The sequence below is a fragment of the Thalassophryne amazonica genome, chromosome 8 (assembly GCF_902500255.1).
Source record: "Thalassophryne amazonica chromosome 8, fThaAma1.1, whole genome shotgun sequence".
In the NCBI taxonomy this organism is placed as follows: domain Eukaryota; kingdom Metazoa; phylum Chordata; class Actinopteri; order Batrachoidiformes; family Batrachoididae; genus Thalassophryne; species Thalassophryne amazonica.
This window is the reverse complement of record NC_047110.1, coordinates 30482571-30497100: the sequence shown is the minus strand read 5'-3', so window position 1 is coordinate 30497100 and position 14530 is coordinate 30482571. Positions and strand designations below refer to the sequence as shown.

The 14530-nt window shown below is 43.5% G+C and overlaps 1 protein-coding gene across 1 annotated transcript in view; it reads left to right on the top strand.

Moving 5' to 3' along the window:
- Window positions 1-14530, top strand: part of map1ab (microtubule-associated protein 1Ab) — a 267674-nt gene that overhangs the window by 22014 nt on the left and 231130 nt on the right. Inside the window, exon 2 of the mRNA XM_034175452.1 lies at window positions 10166-10267. Coding sequence (XP_034031343.1) covers window positions 10166-10267 — 102 coding nt within the window. The remainder of the gene's footprint in view (window positions 1-10165; window positions 10268-14530) is intronic.

Below are 14530 nucleotides of genomic sequence, written 5' to 3'. Positions count from 1 at the left end.
TTGTGGGCAGTCTAAGGAACACCTGTGCACTAATCATGGTGTCTAATCAGCATCTTGGTATGGCACACCTGTGAGGTGGGATGGATTATCTCAGCAAAGGAGAAGTGCTCACTATCACAGATTTAGACTGGTTTGTGAACAATATTTGAGAGAAATGGTGATATTGTGTATGTGGAAAAAGTTTTAGTTCTTTGAGTTCATCTCATACAAAATGGGAGCAAAACCAAAAGTGTTGCGTTTATATTTTTGTTGAGTATATTTATTAATCCTAATAGCTCAACCAATAAGTCGCACCACTTTTTACCAAAATTAGAGCAAATTTAAGGGTCCCTTCACACTTAGCACGAATAAAGCCGAATCAGGCCAAATGGGGTAAAAAAAACACAATAGGGCAGTGCAGCCTCGTTTGTACCCCTGCGTGATATCACGGGATTTGACCACATCTGGGGACAGCCGGCACCAAGCAGAGAATCCCTGGGCAGAGTCTGGGAGTTTCAGCACAAACCATTCAGCCCAGTTACGTAACCTAAAACGCATACATGCCATCACCTAGCCCAGGGGTAGGCAACCTGTTCCAGAAAGAGCCATGAGGGTGCAGGTTTTCTTTGCAGCCACTGACTCCACCAGGTGATTTCACTGATTAACTGATTCCATCTGCTCAAAGTGATATTAATCAGTAAAATCACCTGGTGGAGTCAGTGGCTGCAAAGAAAACCTGCACCCTCATGGCTCTTTCTGGAACAGGTTGCCTACCCCTGACCTAGCCGTTTAAGAGGTGTCGGTTTAAAAGGGTTCACGCTGAAAGCCCCATCCTCCCAATGGTTTCTGCTGACACTTCCACACTCCACCCGGGGATTAGTCTGTACCCACAAAGAGCGCCATTTGTAACGGAAAAATGGTGTACTGTTTTGTTTTCAGCTGCAATCACCGAAGCAGTTACGAAAAGTGCAGTTTTTTTGGTTCCCAGTGGAGAAGGGAAGACGAGGCAAATTTGAGAGGGCATGTGGGTAAGTGTTAGCCTACACAGCTAACCAGAATAGCTGCGTTCTTTCGCCAGCACAACTGCCTCCACACGTTTGAGCTCCGGGTTATAAACAAGCCACAACACTTTCCCATCACATTGTCACGTTTTCTTTACATTTCCACTTTGTTTGTGTGTAATTTGCTCAAAAACACAGAGAACGTGCCATGTTTCTGTTGGGGACAGATGAGGGCTGACCCCAGATGTAGAAAAATTGTGTCATATTTGACCCCTTTAGTGCACGACCTCAAGTGAGACTTTGCTTCCCCAGTTCGTGCCACATCTGGGAGGGAATAAGAAATGTGCAAGAATGCCATCTGAATACTTAGAGAGTGCCCAGATCACCTCGAATGATCCCTGCACATGGTGTGCGTAATACAAGTAGCATGTGAACGCAGGTCAAATACAGTTGGAATACAGTATGAATCCCAACATGCTGTCAGAATGCAGTAAGAATAATACGTCCGTCACAGGCAGAATGAGCCCGAATGCCGTCCAAATGGAAATTCGGCCTACATTTGGGAAGTGTCGAGGTGCAGTCAAACGTCGGACCGCGTTCTGAGAGCAGTCTAAACAGTCACGCAGCCAGCCTGAATGTAGAACACATGCTCTCTACTGTCAAGGTGCGTTTGAGGTGGAAAGATATCGGATGACAATCGAGGTGGACTCTAACTGCATTCTAAATATTCTCACGGCATCAAAACAGCATTAAAAAACAATCTGATTGCCATTGGGGGTGAATTGAAAGTGGGCCATGTCACATCCAGCCAGAATGGTCCAAATCACAAACCTGCTCGGGGTCCCGGATGGCAACCACCCAGACACACAAACCATCCACATCTCTCATCATCTTGGCTTTTAAATTTTTAATTAATTTGTATTAAGTTGTAGAGATTTGCTTTCGAGTTTGAGTTTAAGGAAGATAAATTAAGAAATTTTTATTTTTGTATGTTTTTTTTTTTTGGATTTGAAATGGCATAAACAAATTAAAATGTGTGAAATACCAAGTGTTCCAGTACTTTTGGAGGGCACTGTATGTTGTAGTAGTTTCTGGAAGCGTTTTTTTTTTTTTGTGGAATGTGGTACCTATAAGAACACATAGCTTCATGCTGAAGTGTGTTTTTTGTTTTGTTTTAGTCATACTTTGGGCATCATAACACAGATCCTGTCCTGTGTGTGATCAACTGCAGCAGCCTGCAGTCGTGTCTGAAGCCAGCTGTGTGAACAGGTTACTGATCAGCTGATGGGGTGATGCTGCGTCAGGACTGAGGAATGTGCTGCTCAGTCATTTCTGCTTTGACTTTTCTCTGAGCTATTCTCAGTCTGTGTTACCCGTCAGCCCTTTATAGCGGTGCGGTGCCATGGCACCCCATTAGTCCCCGCTGACCTCCTTTTCTGTGGTTAAGTGTTGACACGTCGACTTGGTATCTCTCCCTCTCAGCTCCTCACAGCATCGATTGTCTCAGGCGTGCAGGTCAGCGTTTTAAGTGTGACTCACTCTCAGTGACCTGCTGTCCACTCTCGTTACATGCTGGGTGTTTGGCCCCTTCTGTGCTGCTGTAGGCAGAACTGTGTTCCTGAATGTAACACTTTCACTTGGGCAGGTTTGATTAGTCATATTTCCCCAATGTGTTGCGTCATGATACCTCTTCAGTTTGGTACAACAGTCTCAACACAGCTGTATCCAGCTTAGACTTTATTTTGTTTCACACTGTTATTCCTGGGAACGCCCCATATAAGTTATTAGCATAGCATCAGGTGAAGTCAACTTCTGGGATATTGATGTGGTCCGTTAAGTAGCAGAGGGGGTTGTCAATCAGCTTCAGCTGCTTTGGTGTTAATGAAATTAACAACAGGTGCATTATAGGGGCAACAATGAGACGACACCCAAAACAGGAATGGTTTTACAGGTGGGGGCCACTGACATTTTTTCCGTCCTCATCATTGTCTTAGTTGTTAGCACTGATGCCTTACAGCAATAAGGTTGTGGGATCGCTTCCCGCCCTTTCTGTGTGAAGTTTGCATGTTCTCCCCGTGCCTGCGTGGGTTTCCTCCGGGCACTCCGGTTTCCTCCCACAATGAAAAACATGCTTATTTAGGGTCTGCTCTTTTCTCTGCCCCCTGACCAAGGCAGCGTCTTTACATCAAGAGTTGGTCTCCGGGCACCGGACTCTAACTGCCCACTGCTTCTAGTGGACGGATTGGTCTAACTGTAATTACGATGGGTTAAATGCAGTGGACAAATTTCATTGCATGTACAATGTCAATAAAAGCCATTCTTCTATCTTCTCTGACTGATTTTTCACTAGTTTAGCATTTGCCTAGGGTCACCATCACTACTGCTAGGGTAGAGTTGTACCTGGACCCTACATAGGTTGCATAGGTAATCCAACTCCTCCAGGGTGGCACATCAATATGTGCCATTGCCAGAAGGTTTGCTGTGTCTCCCAGCACCTCCTCAAGAGCATGTAGGAGATTCCAGGAAACAGGCAGTTGCTCTAGGAGAGCTGGACAGGGCCATAGAAGGTCCTTAACCCATCAGCAGGACTGGTATCTGCTCCTTTGTGCAAGGAAGAACAGGATGAGCACTGCCAGAGCCCTACACAATGACCTCCAGTAGGCCATTGGTGTGACTATCTCTGACTAAACAATCAGAAACAGACTTCACGAGGGTGGCCTGAGACCCTGACGCCCTGTAGTGGACTCTGTGCTCACTGGCTGGCACCATGAAGCTCGATTGGTATTTGCCATAGAACACCAATGGCAGGTCCTCCATTTGTGCCCTGTGCTTTTCACAGATGAGAGCAGGTTCAACCTGAGCACATGTTAAAGGTGTGAAAGGGTGTGGAGATGTCATGGAGAATGTTATGTTGCTAGCAACATCATTCAGGATGACCAGTTTGGTGGTGGATCAGTGATGGTCTGTGGAGGCATATCCCTGGAAGGACACACAAACGTCTACAGGCTCAACAACAGCCCGGACCCATTGTCAGACCTTACACTGGTGTAGTGGGTCCCGGGTTCCTCCTGGTACATGACAATGCCCAGCCTCATGTGGCAAGGCAGTTCCTAGCAGATGAAGGAATTGATGCCATTGACTGGCCCTCACTCTTGCCTAGGGATGTGAATCGTACAACAACTCACGATTCAATTCGATTCCGATTCTTGGGGTGACGATTCGATTCAGAATCGATTTTCGATTCAAACAGCTCTGAGAAATAGTTATATTACTTAAAAAATGTTTATGTTTAAGAAAATGCAGCTTTACAAGGTTAATCAAGTGATTCTAAAGATGTAAATTTACTTATCTGCTTTGCTCGTTCGGAGCTGACTGGCAGTTTAGCGAAGCACTGTTCAGTAGTCGGCAGAGACCGCTGCTCCGCTCCTTTTAGCTCCGGGTGATGACGTAGCATGTGGGCTTGCAGAGTTGAAGTGTTTCCGAAGTACTTAACTTTAATTTTGCAGATTTTGCACACTGCATAAGTCATGTCAAGCTCCTTCTTGTACAGCAAATAATAAAATCCAAAATGCGCCCAAACATTTGCCTTCAGCAAAGACGGTGCTGGTTGAATTAGCTCTTCATCTGCCATGCTAAGCTGCAGCTCACAAATGTTTGAAGCACGCCGGACCCCCCCCCCGCCCCTCGAGGAGATGCTGTAGTACGGAAGCCGTTGCCTGACAAACAGTACATGCAGCGAGTAAGCAAGGAAATGTTTAATAAAATGCTTTTTAAAAATCGATTCTTGGACATTTTGGATCAATTCAGAATCGTAATAAATAAGAATCGCGATTCAGACGTGAATCGATTTTTTCCAACACCCCTACTCTTGCCTGAACTAAATTCAGTAGAACATCTCTGGAACATTGTGTTTCGGTCCATCTGATGCTGACGGGAGCTAACTGATGCCCTGGTCCAGCTCAGGGAGAAGATCCCCAAAGCCACCATCCACCATCTCATTTGGAGCATGCCCTGATGTTGTCAGACATGAATACAAAGTCGTGGAGGTGATACAAACTACTGAATACCATTTTGACTTGCTCCAATGAAATTTTGGCAAAATGGACAAGCCTACAACATCATGCTTTCGCTTTGATTTTCGAGGTAAGAATTATCCAGCCAGAATTATGGCAGAAGCTTGTTGATGGCTACCAAAAGCATCTGGCCAAGGTGCAGCTTGCGAAGGGACATTGAGCCAAATATTAGTTGGGGGTGAAGCCTGTATCTCTAATTTTGACCCTGTCTAGATTAGAGAAGATCCAAAATACATTCAAACTTGTGCACCCAATTCTTGTCTTTTAGTCATTAATGATGTATGTTGCACAATCATTCCATCCTAGCAAAAGAACAGTTCAAAGTTCATTAAAAGCCCACAATTGTAGGGCAAAGATGATCCTAAAAGCCACACAACTGGAAAGAGCATGTTTCATTCGAATATGCACACAATATTTATGAAGGTATCAATCATGTTTTTTGCAGGTTTGTTACATGGCCATGTGTTTGGACTCCTTCTTTCTGTGCCTGCCTCTTCCCTTATTGTCTTACTTTATTTCACCTGTTTCTCATTGTGTTGATGTGCCCTTGAGTGATTGTCATTGTGTATTGAAGCCATTGTGTTTAAGCAGCCTTTGTGTTGTGAGTCTGTGTTCCTGTCTGTAGGTGTGTCTATCTGTGGCATTGTGTTCATTTGGGGAAATGCACAAGCGCACAGACATGGTATGTATCACTAGGAGACAGACAGGAAACAGTGACAGATAGGCAAAGCTGAAGAAAAGGTCACTGCACTCAGGAATTGCACCTGGGGATGCTGCAGAACACAGCTTTGCAGACTTCAACATGCAGATAAAACACTGAAATAAACCGTGCCTCAGCTCCACTTCTCACTTACAATATCATTAGGGTATTAAAATATCTTAAACCTGTTTTAAAAGTCTTGGTCATGTTTTCTTTTGATATTATATTTAAAAATATTAATATGAATGGCAATATCTTTTTTTACCCAAGGCCATCAAATATGACCATCAGGTACTGTGAAGGCTTTGCATCTGTCCGTCCGTCTGTCTGTGTACAGCATAAATCCAGTTCTATTACTGCCACAGTCTTCAAATTCAGGGAACATTCTTGGGACACAGACCTTGGACAAGTTCAAAGATGGTGAACCTTAACCTATTTTAAAAGGTTAAAAAGTCACATTCTGTTTCAATCTGTTCCGTTTTGTTTTTGAGTGGCAGGGGTGACAGCCAATCAGAGTAGAGCTGCACCGTGATGTCAGTGGCTAGTCTCTCCAAAACCGCTTTGTTTTGTGTGTTTATATACATGTCTCTCATATATTATGTAAAGGCTAGCAAGAAATAAACACTTCTATAAAAGAAAACATTGTTTTTGTACCCTGCTGTACCTCTGGAGTCATTTACAAGATATTTTGCGGCTTTAGCGTGCGTTCCGATAACTCAAAGCTAACTTCCTATGGAGTTAAATTTGTCTCATAAATACCTGCAAATGCATAGAGAGTGATCAACAAATATTCCTTGATTTGCACAACTTCTGCTGTTGTCGAAAGCTCATGTAAATGCACACACAAAGCGTCCTTCCGATGCCTTTAAAACATACATATTGTTTTTCATTTATAGAAAGGCTTTATTGAACATATACAAATTGTACGTAAGACAATAGAATCTTAATAATTAATTAAACAACTGCAAATTATAATGAACACAATGCTCACACGGCTGAGGGTATTTTAGCATTGCGTTATACTTTATAATTCAGTAATAGTCTCTCGTAATGCTTCCCTACATGATACAGCAGAACCAACAAATTTCTTTTGTTTGTTTATGGGAACACTCAGAGCAGAGACACGTTCATCCAATTAGTCATGACTTTCGTGATGACTTGGGGAAGTGTAAATTGAATGAAAATATGATTTTCAGGGAAGATTTTGCAACATGGCTTCAGACATAGTGCAAATTTGGTCAAAATGTGCATGAAGTGTGCATGAAGCAGGAATTGTATGCAATACGTGTAAAATTGAAGCTGCCTCTAATGCCTCGTACACTTGTTGCTACAACTGTTTACGCACACCAGCGGCTGAGAGACAGAGTGTACACTGTGAGAGCTCATCGAACCCTCTCACGGCAGGTGTCAGCCAAATTCCAGGTGACATGTATGAACATCTAATACTGCTTGGATGGCACTTAGAAAATGTGTGGACATTCACACTGTTAACAAGACAACAGTCAGCAGACGATGACTGTCAAGCTGTATATGAAATTTTTCTAAGTGCTCCTCGAGTGTGGCTTTGCAAACAGACACAGTGACACTTTGGTGTGGGCGCTGAACTGACAGGGGGTGTGGCCGCCGACAGGAGCGGCTGCGGAGATCTGTGGTTCTGGATGTCATGGCTGGGGAACATGTACCGTATTTGGACGGACATGAACAACTGTCCACTGTGATGCGCGTGTGACTGCTTGCTGTCATCACGTGGACATACTAAAAACATATATCGCTGTTGCAATGGGCTGCAGCGAGCGGGCACACGCCACGCAGATTGACAGGGTACCCCAGGTGATCCGGACCATCAGATCATAACATGCAGCAGTCAATCTGAATATCATGTCACCCACGTGAGCTCTGTTCCACGAGACGGTGTCTGTCTTGTGGGGCGCACAAGACATGGGTGTTGGGCAGGACATGCGCATGGAGCCCGCTGGACATGCCACCAGCAGATGTGGACATGATAGGAGTGCCCTGCTTCTCATTCATGTCATTTCATAACTGTCTGTGACCATGGGTCATTTACAGAGGAACAGATGGATCATACTTGTATTGTCTGCTTGATAAGAGTGGCGCAAAGGAGCCACTGCAACCAAATCCAAAGCGCAGGCAGGGACCACTGAGCCATATGAGGGTGGGGCCCGACCCCCAGACAAGAGGCGAGGCCCAATCCCCCTGGCCAGGAAGCACACAAGCTCCCCCAACATCCAAGACCCCCTAGCGCAGCCAGCAGGACCCCTCCAAACTCCCTCCTAGCCCCCAATCCACCCCCAACCCCGGACCCCACCCCAAACACCAAAGCCCAAGATCGGGAGACTGCCCAAGCGAGAGCGGGGCAACACCCCACCCCACAGAGACCATGGCCCCCAACCCCCCAGCAGCCGTACACCCCCCAGTGCCAACACCCGTGCCCCACCGCCACCACCCACCCCCTCAACGGGCCATTGTTACACATTGCACAGCTGCTCGCACTGTGTTCCTGCATGCACAAAACCGTCGCAGCAGCATCGTTCACGCCTGCCCGTCGTCTCGATGTTCACCCCTACAAAGCTGTTCCGCCGTTATTCACCCTGATTTGTAGTTATTCATACTATGTGTGAAGGGGCCCTTATCAGTGATATATACAGGGCTGTACAGGCACTTTTGGCACTATAGAATTTTTATTAAAAAAGTAGGGTTTCATATGTTCAACATGATCAATGTGCGAAAAGAAAATTAAATTTTACAAATCAATAATCAAGCACTCGGGAGGAGCTCGGAGTCGAGCCGCTGCTCCTCCACGTCGAAAGGAGTCAGTTGAGGTGGCTCGGGCATCTTTTCCGGATGCCCCCTGGACGCCTCGCTGGAGAGGTGTTCCGGGCACGTCCCACTGGGAGGAGGCCCCGGGGAAGACCCAGGACACGCTGGAGGGACTACATCTCTCGGCTGGCTTGGGAACGCCTTGGGGTTCCCCCGGAGGAGCTGGAGGAGGTGTGTGTGGATCGGGAGGTCTGGGCGGCTTTGCTTGAGCTGCTGCCCCCGCGACCCGACTCCGGATAAAGAGGAAGAAAATGGATGGATGGAATAATCAAGCATTCCAATTCCAAGAAAAATTGATTTGATTTTCTGTTTGTTATATTGTAGTCATTGGTTTTCTCTTCTGTGTATCATTTCTTTTTTGTTTATTATACTTTAAGTCATGTGTCTTTGTTTATCATACTTTAGTCATGTGTCTACTTCCATTCTAGTTTCTGTCCAGCCGTTGTTGTTTTTTTTTTTTTGCCATAGTGTATTCATTAGTTGTATTTATTATTATCACTTTTGCCACATGTGAGTTCTGTTCTTGTTTTGTCTTTGCCTCTATTTTCTTGTTGATACCTTTTCAGTTCTTGCATTTGTTTCCTGGTTGAATTCCTTGTTCCTTTGTGTTGGGTCATCTTTATTTTATTTGTTATCCATTAGGCCTTGGGTTTTGTTCATCTTTGGTATTTTATATGGATCACTGTGGTTTTATGTTCATCGTTTAGTTGGGTCCTCTTCACTTTGCATTTGTCTAACTGCATGCTCTTGTCTGATGTTCAGGGTTTGGTATTGGTGTGCCTTGTCCCCTCTGTTTGCTATGCCCCCTTCCTGATTGTTCTCTCACACCTGCGTTTCGTTCTCCTAATCACCACCTGTCCTATTTAAGCCCTTTGAGTTAACCACCTCTCCACCAGTTTGTTGCATTTTATGTCGTCGCCCCAGGCTTAGTTTCCAACCTCGTTTAGTCCTTGTTCGATTGCCTGCCAGTGTTTGACCTTGCTTTCTTTTTTGACCTTGCGTCTGTCTCTGCCACTGACCTCTGCCACGCCATGCGCCTGAACTCTGCTTGTATCTTTGACCTTGCCTCAGCATCATGACTGCCTTACCTCCGTCTCGCTGACACTGTGTACCGAACCTTGTGCCAGATTACTAGACAAAGCCTTTTTAATATCCCAAACGTTTTAGTCCGAGTCTGCATTTGCATCCTACCATGTTCTGCATCACGCCACTTCGTAGCATGACAGTTAATTCTAATCTGCTTAACTTATTTGTAGTAATAATATAGACTAACATTAGAGTTGTTCTGTGATGTATATATTATATTATCGTATAGTATGTAATAGTACCTGGTAGTACTCATAGAATATGATATGAGGTTAGTAATGATTGGACATGGTTGTATCACATTTAAGATACTTTGAAGCTGTGTATCAGTCTCTGACAGATTTAGGTACATTTTGGGAGGAGGGGTCAGTATGATAGCAGCATGTAATTAAAGGTTAAATGTGTAAGTAACATTTGACAAAACTCACACCTTCACTCAGTGATTCATATTGCTGCCTTCTAACCATCTCTGTCTTTACCTCCGACAGGAATCCGATCGTGGGATGTCGACCTGAAATCCTGCGACCTTGATCAGCAGCTGCAGCTGTTTATAACTCGACACTCTGCCCATTTCTCCTCCGAAGTCAGAGGTCAGTGCAATGCGGTGATCTTTGAGCCAATACAGCAATGGTGATCGAAACCGATTAGAGTTGTGAAATTAAAAAAAAAAAATCAATACCCAATTTTATGCTATGCAGACAACACCCTCATACACTTACAAAGCATCTTAAAAGCTGAACCAAGCCATATGTTTACATAAAAAAGTGGTGATATTTGCTAAAATCAGAGTTTAGAGTTGCAAAAGACTCTGTTACATATTTGCGATGTCCATCACTGTGTTCACACAGTAACAACAAAATCAACATAAGAACCAAAACAAACCTTTCACAAAGTAACACAACAATTCACATTTATATACAGTAATCTAAAATTCTCCTTGTAGTCTCTGCACATATCAGCGTACTCCTCCTCTGACCCCTACATCATCATCCGTGAAAGTCAGACTCTTCCTGTTCAATTACTTTTCTTCCTTTTTAATCAATTTTCTTTTTTACATTTTTAAAATCATGAAATATGAAGCCACAATCCATCATTTTACGTTTAATTTCTACAGTTAGGTACGGTGCATCTAGAAAGTATTCACAGTGCTTCACTTTTTCAACATTTTATGTTACAGCCTTATTCCAAATTGTAGTAAATTAATTTTTTCCCTCAAAATTCTACTCACAATACCCCATAATGACAACATGATAAAAGTTTTTTTTTTTTTTTTTTTTGCTTTTTGCAAAATTATGAACAATTTAAAAAAAACCCTTAAGAAACCACTCATGGATAAGTATTCACACCCTTTGCGCAGTACTTTGTTGATGCACCTTTGGCAACAATTACAGTCTCAAGTCTTCCCGAAAATGATGCCACAAGCTTGGTGCACCTATCTTTGGACAGTTTTGTCCATTCCTCTTTGCAGCACTTCTCAAGCTCTAATAGGTTGGATAGGGAGCGTCGGTACACAGCCATTTTCAGATCTCTCCAGAGATGTTCAATCGGCTTCAGGTCTTGGCTCTGGCTCGACCACTCAAGGACATTCACAGAGTTGTCCTGAAGCCACTCCTTTGATATGTCGGCTGTGTGTTTAGGGTTTGGTCAAGAGCACTCTGGAGCAGCAGGTTTTCATCCAGGATGTCTCTGTACATTGCTGCATTCATCTTTCCCTCAATCCTGACTAGTCCCAGTTCCTACCTCTGAAAACATCCCCACAGCATGATGCTGCCACCACCATGCTTCACTGTAGGGATGGTGCCTAGTTTCCTCCGAACATGACACCTGGCATTCACACCAAAGAGTTCAATCTTTATCTCATCAGACCAGAGAATTTTGTTTCTCATGGTCTGAGAGTCCTTCAGGTGCGTTTTGGTAAACTCAAAGCAGGCTGCCAGGTGCCTTTTACTAAGGAGTGGCTTCTGTCTGGCCATTCTACCATACAGGCCTGATTGGTGGATTGCTGCAGAGATGGTTATATCCTTCTGGCAGGTTCTCTCTCCACAAAGGAATGCTGAAGCACTGACAGGGTGATCTTCGGGTTCTTGGTCACCTCTTGGACTACGGCCCTTCTTCCCTGATTGCTCAGTTTAGACGGGATCCATCAGGAAGGGTCCTGATGGATCTGAACTTAGCCTATATACGGACGATGGAGGCCACTGTGCTCATTGGGAACTTCAAAGCAGCAGAAATGTTTCTGTTTCTGTGCTCTTCCCCAGATTTGTGCCTTGAGACAATCCTGTCTCTGAGGTCTACAGACAATTCCTTTGACTTCATGCTTGGTTTGTGCTCTGACATCCACTGTCAACTGTGGAACCTTATATGTAGACAGGTGTGTGTCTTTTCCCATCATGTCCAATCAGCTGAATTTACTTCAGGTTGACTCCAATTAAGCTGTATAAATATCTCAAGCAGTGGAAACTGGATGCACCTGAGCTCAATTTTGAGCTTCATGGCAAAGGCTGTGAATACTTATGTACATGTGATTTATTATTATTATTATTATTATTATTATTATATTATTATTATTATTATTACGTCCGCCAACTCAGACTGATTGTAAACACTGTCAGACAGATTGGTGGTGATTGCAAATAATTTCAGTCTCATGTAATAAACACAGACCTACCGGCCACACTTTGGAATCAGTTGGAACCAGCCATAAATCAAACATTTAAGAGCAATGCACAAACCCACTACACATAACCCACCCATTATTACATCATCTTTACAGTTATTACATCCACCAAAGACGTAATAAAATCATCAGCGTTTCTTTATTTGTCTGTCTTTCTGTTAGCAGGATTACATCAAAACTACTGCATGGATTTTGATGACATTTTCACCACAGATAGATATTAGGCCATAGAAGACTCCATTGAAGTTTGGAGGTGATCCAGATCCGAATCTGGATTCTGGATCAAGATTCACTTTACACAGGCTTCAAAGGATTACGTCAAAAAGGCTTCACGGATTCTCATCAAATTTGCACCAAAGAGGGCATTGAAGACTCCTCTTAATTTTGGAGGTGACCTGGATCCGGATCCAGATTCTGGATCAAGAGTGCCCTTTATATAGGATTTGAATGATTACTTCAAAACTACTTCAAAGATTCTCACCAAATTTGCACCACAGATAGATATTAGGGCATGGAAGACTTCACTGAATTTTGGAGGTGATCCGGATCCAGATCCAGATTCTGGATCAAGATTGATTTTATATAGGGTTTGAAGGATTACATCAAAACTACTTCACAGATTCTCAGCAAATTTGCACCACAGATAGATATTAGGACTTGGAAGACTACTGAATTTTGGAGGTGATCTGAATCCGGATTGGCGGATGTCAGAAATCTCTGATTGCTCTTGTTTATAAATTTGCAAAAATGACATGAAATCCTTTTTCACATTGTCATTATGGGGTATTGTGTGTGGAAGCTTGTGGAAATTTTTTTTTTTTTATCCATTTTGGAATCAGGCTGTATCATAACAAAATGTGGAAAAAGTGCAGCGCTGTGAATACCTTCTGGATGCACTGTAAATCAGCCTCTCAGGCTTGTTAGTTTTATTTACTGAGCATCACTACAGGACACAGTTATAAGACACTGAAGAATGTTAAGTGAGAGAAAAACAAACTCATTTTGTTTCAGTTCATCTTGTGTGCTAATCCATGCCCTCTGTCAGGATAACTGATGGCTGACTTTTATAATCATTTTAATTCTTCTGTATTGCACTGAAGCTGCACAGAGTGGAAACATGGCGACGATCAATGAGTTTGCAGTGTTTGATGTGCGTGTGCGTGTGTGTGTGTGTGTGTGTGTGTGCGTGCGTGTGTGTGTGTGTGTGTGTGTGCGAGGATGATTTAGGCTCAGAGCCTCGGTGGAAACCACAATAGATGCTGAATGTGGAATTTTTTTCAGACATTTGACTAGTAAGGGCCTGATGGGATCAATGACAAATACAGGAAAGAGTCAGAGGAGGCAGAATTACTGTGCTGGTGGCTACGAGCCAAGCAGTCAGCAGAAAATGACACAGCCTTTTTCCACACTGCTGTTTTAGCAGCAGGTGAAACAGAATCAAATCTGTAAAACAATAACTATGAATATCTGTAATCCAGTCCTTTTTATCTGCACCGGTGTTGGAAGAAGCATCTTGCAGCTTCACTGAGAATGACTTTGTAATGTCTGGCAATGGACGTAATAAAATAATCACAGTTTATTTATTTATTTGTCTGGCTGTTAGCAGGATTACGTCAAAACTACTGCACGGATTTTGATGACATTTTCAGCACAGATAGATATTCGGCCATGGAATACTCCATTGAATTTTGGAGGTGATCCGAATCTGGATTCTGGATCAACATTTCACTTTATATAGGCTTTGAAGGATTACGTCAAAACTACTGCATGGATTTTTACGAAATTTTCACTACAGATAGATATTAGATAGATATTAGAGTCAGAAATCTCAGATTGCTTTTGTTTATTTGTAATTACGACTTCTGTTTACTCAGTCAACTCTGCACAAAACTACCAGGGAATTCAGAGACGACAGACCTCTGCCAGCGTACTAACAGCTGTGGTTCTATTTATCTGTAGTTTGTCTGCCACCTGCTGGAACCCTGGGCATGCCGTGTGCTAGCCGATGTGATCCTCCCTTCACATTAGCTAACACGTTAAGCTAGCAAATGCAGAAACATTTTACCCTCACTTTGTGGGCCATTAAAACCACGATTAAAGAATGGATAGAAGGTCTGGCCCGAACTTTTCTTCTCTACTGAAAGTGGTAATGACGGCTAACTCAAAACACTGCTTC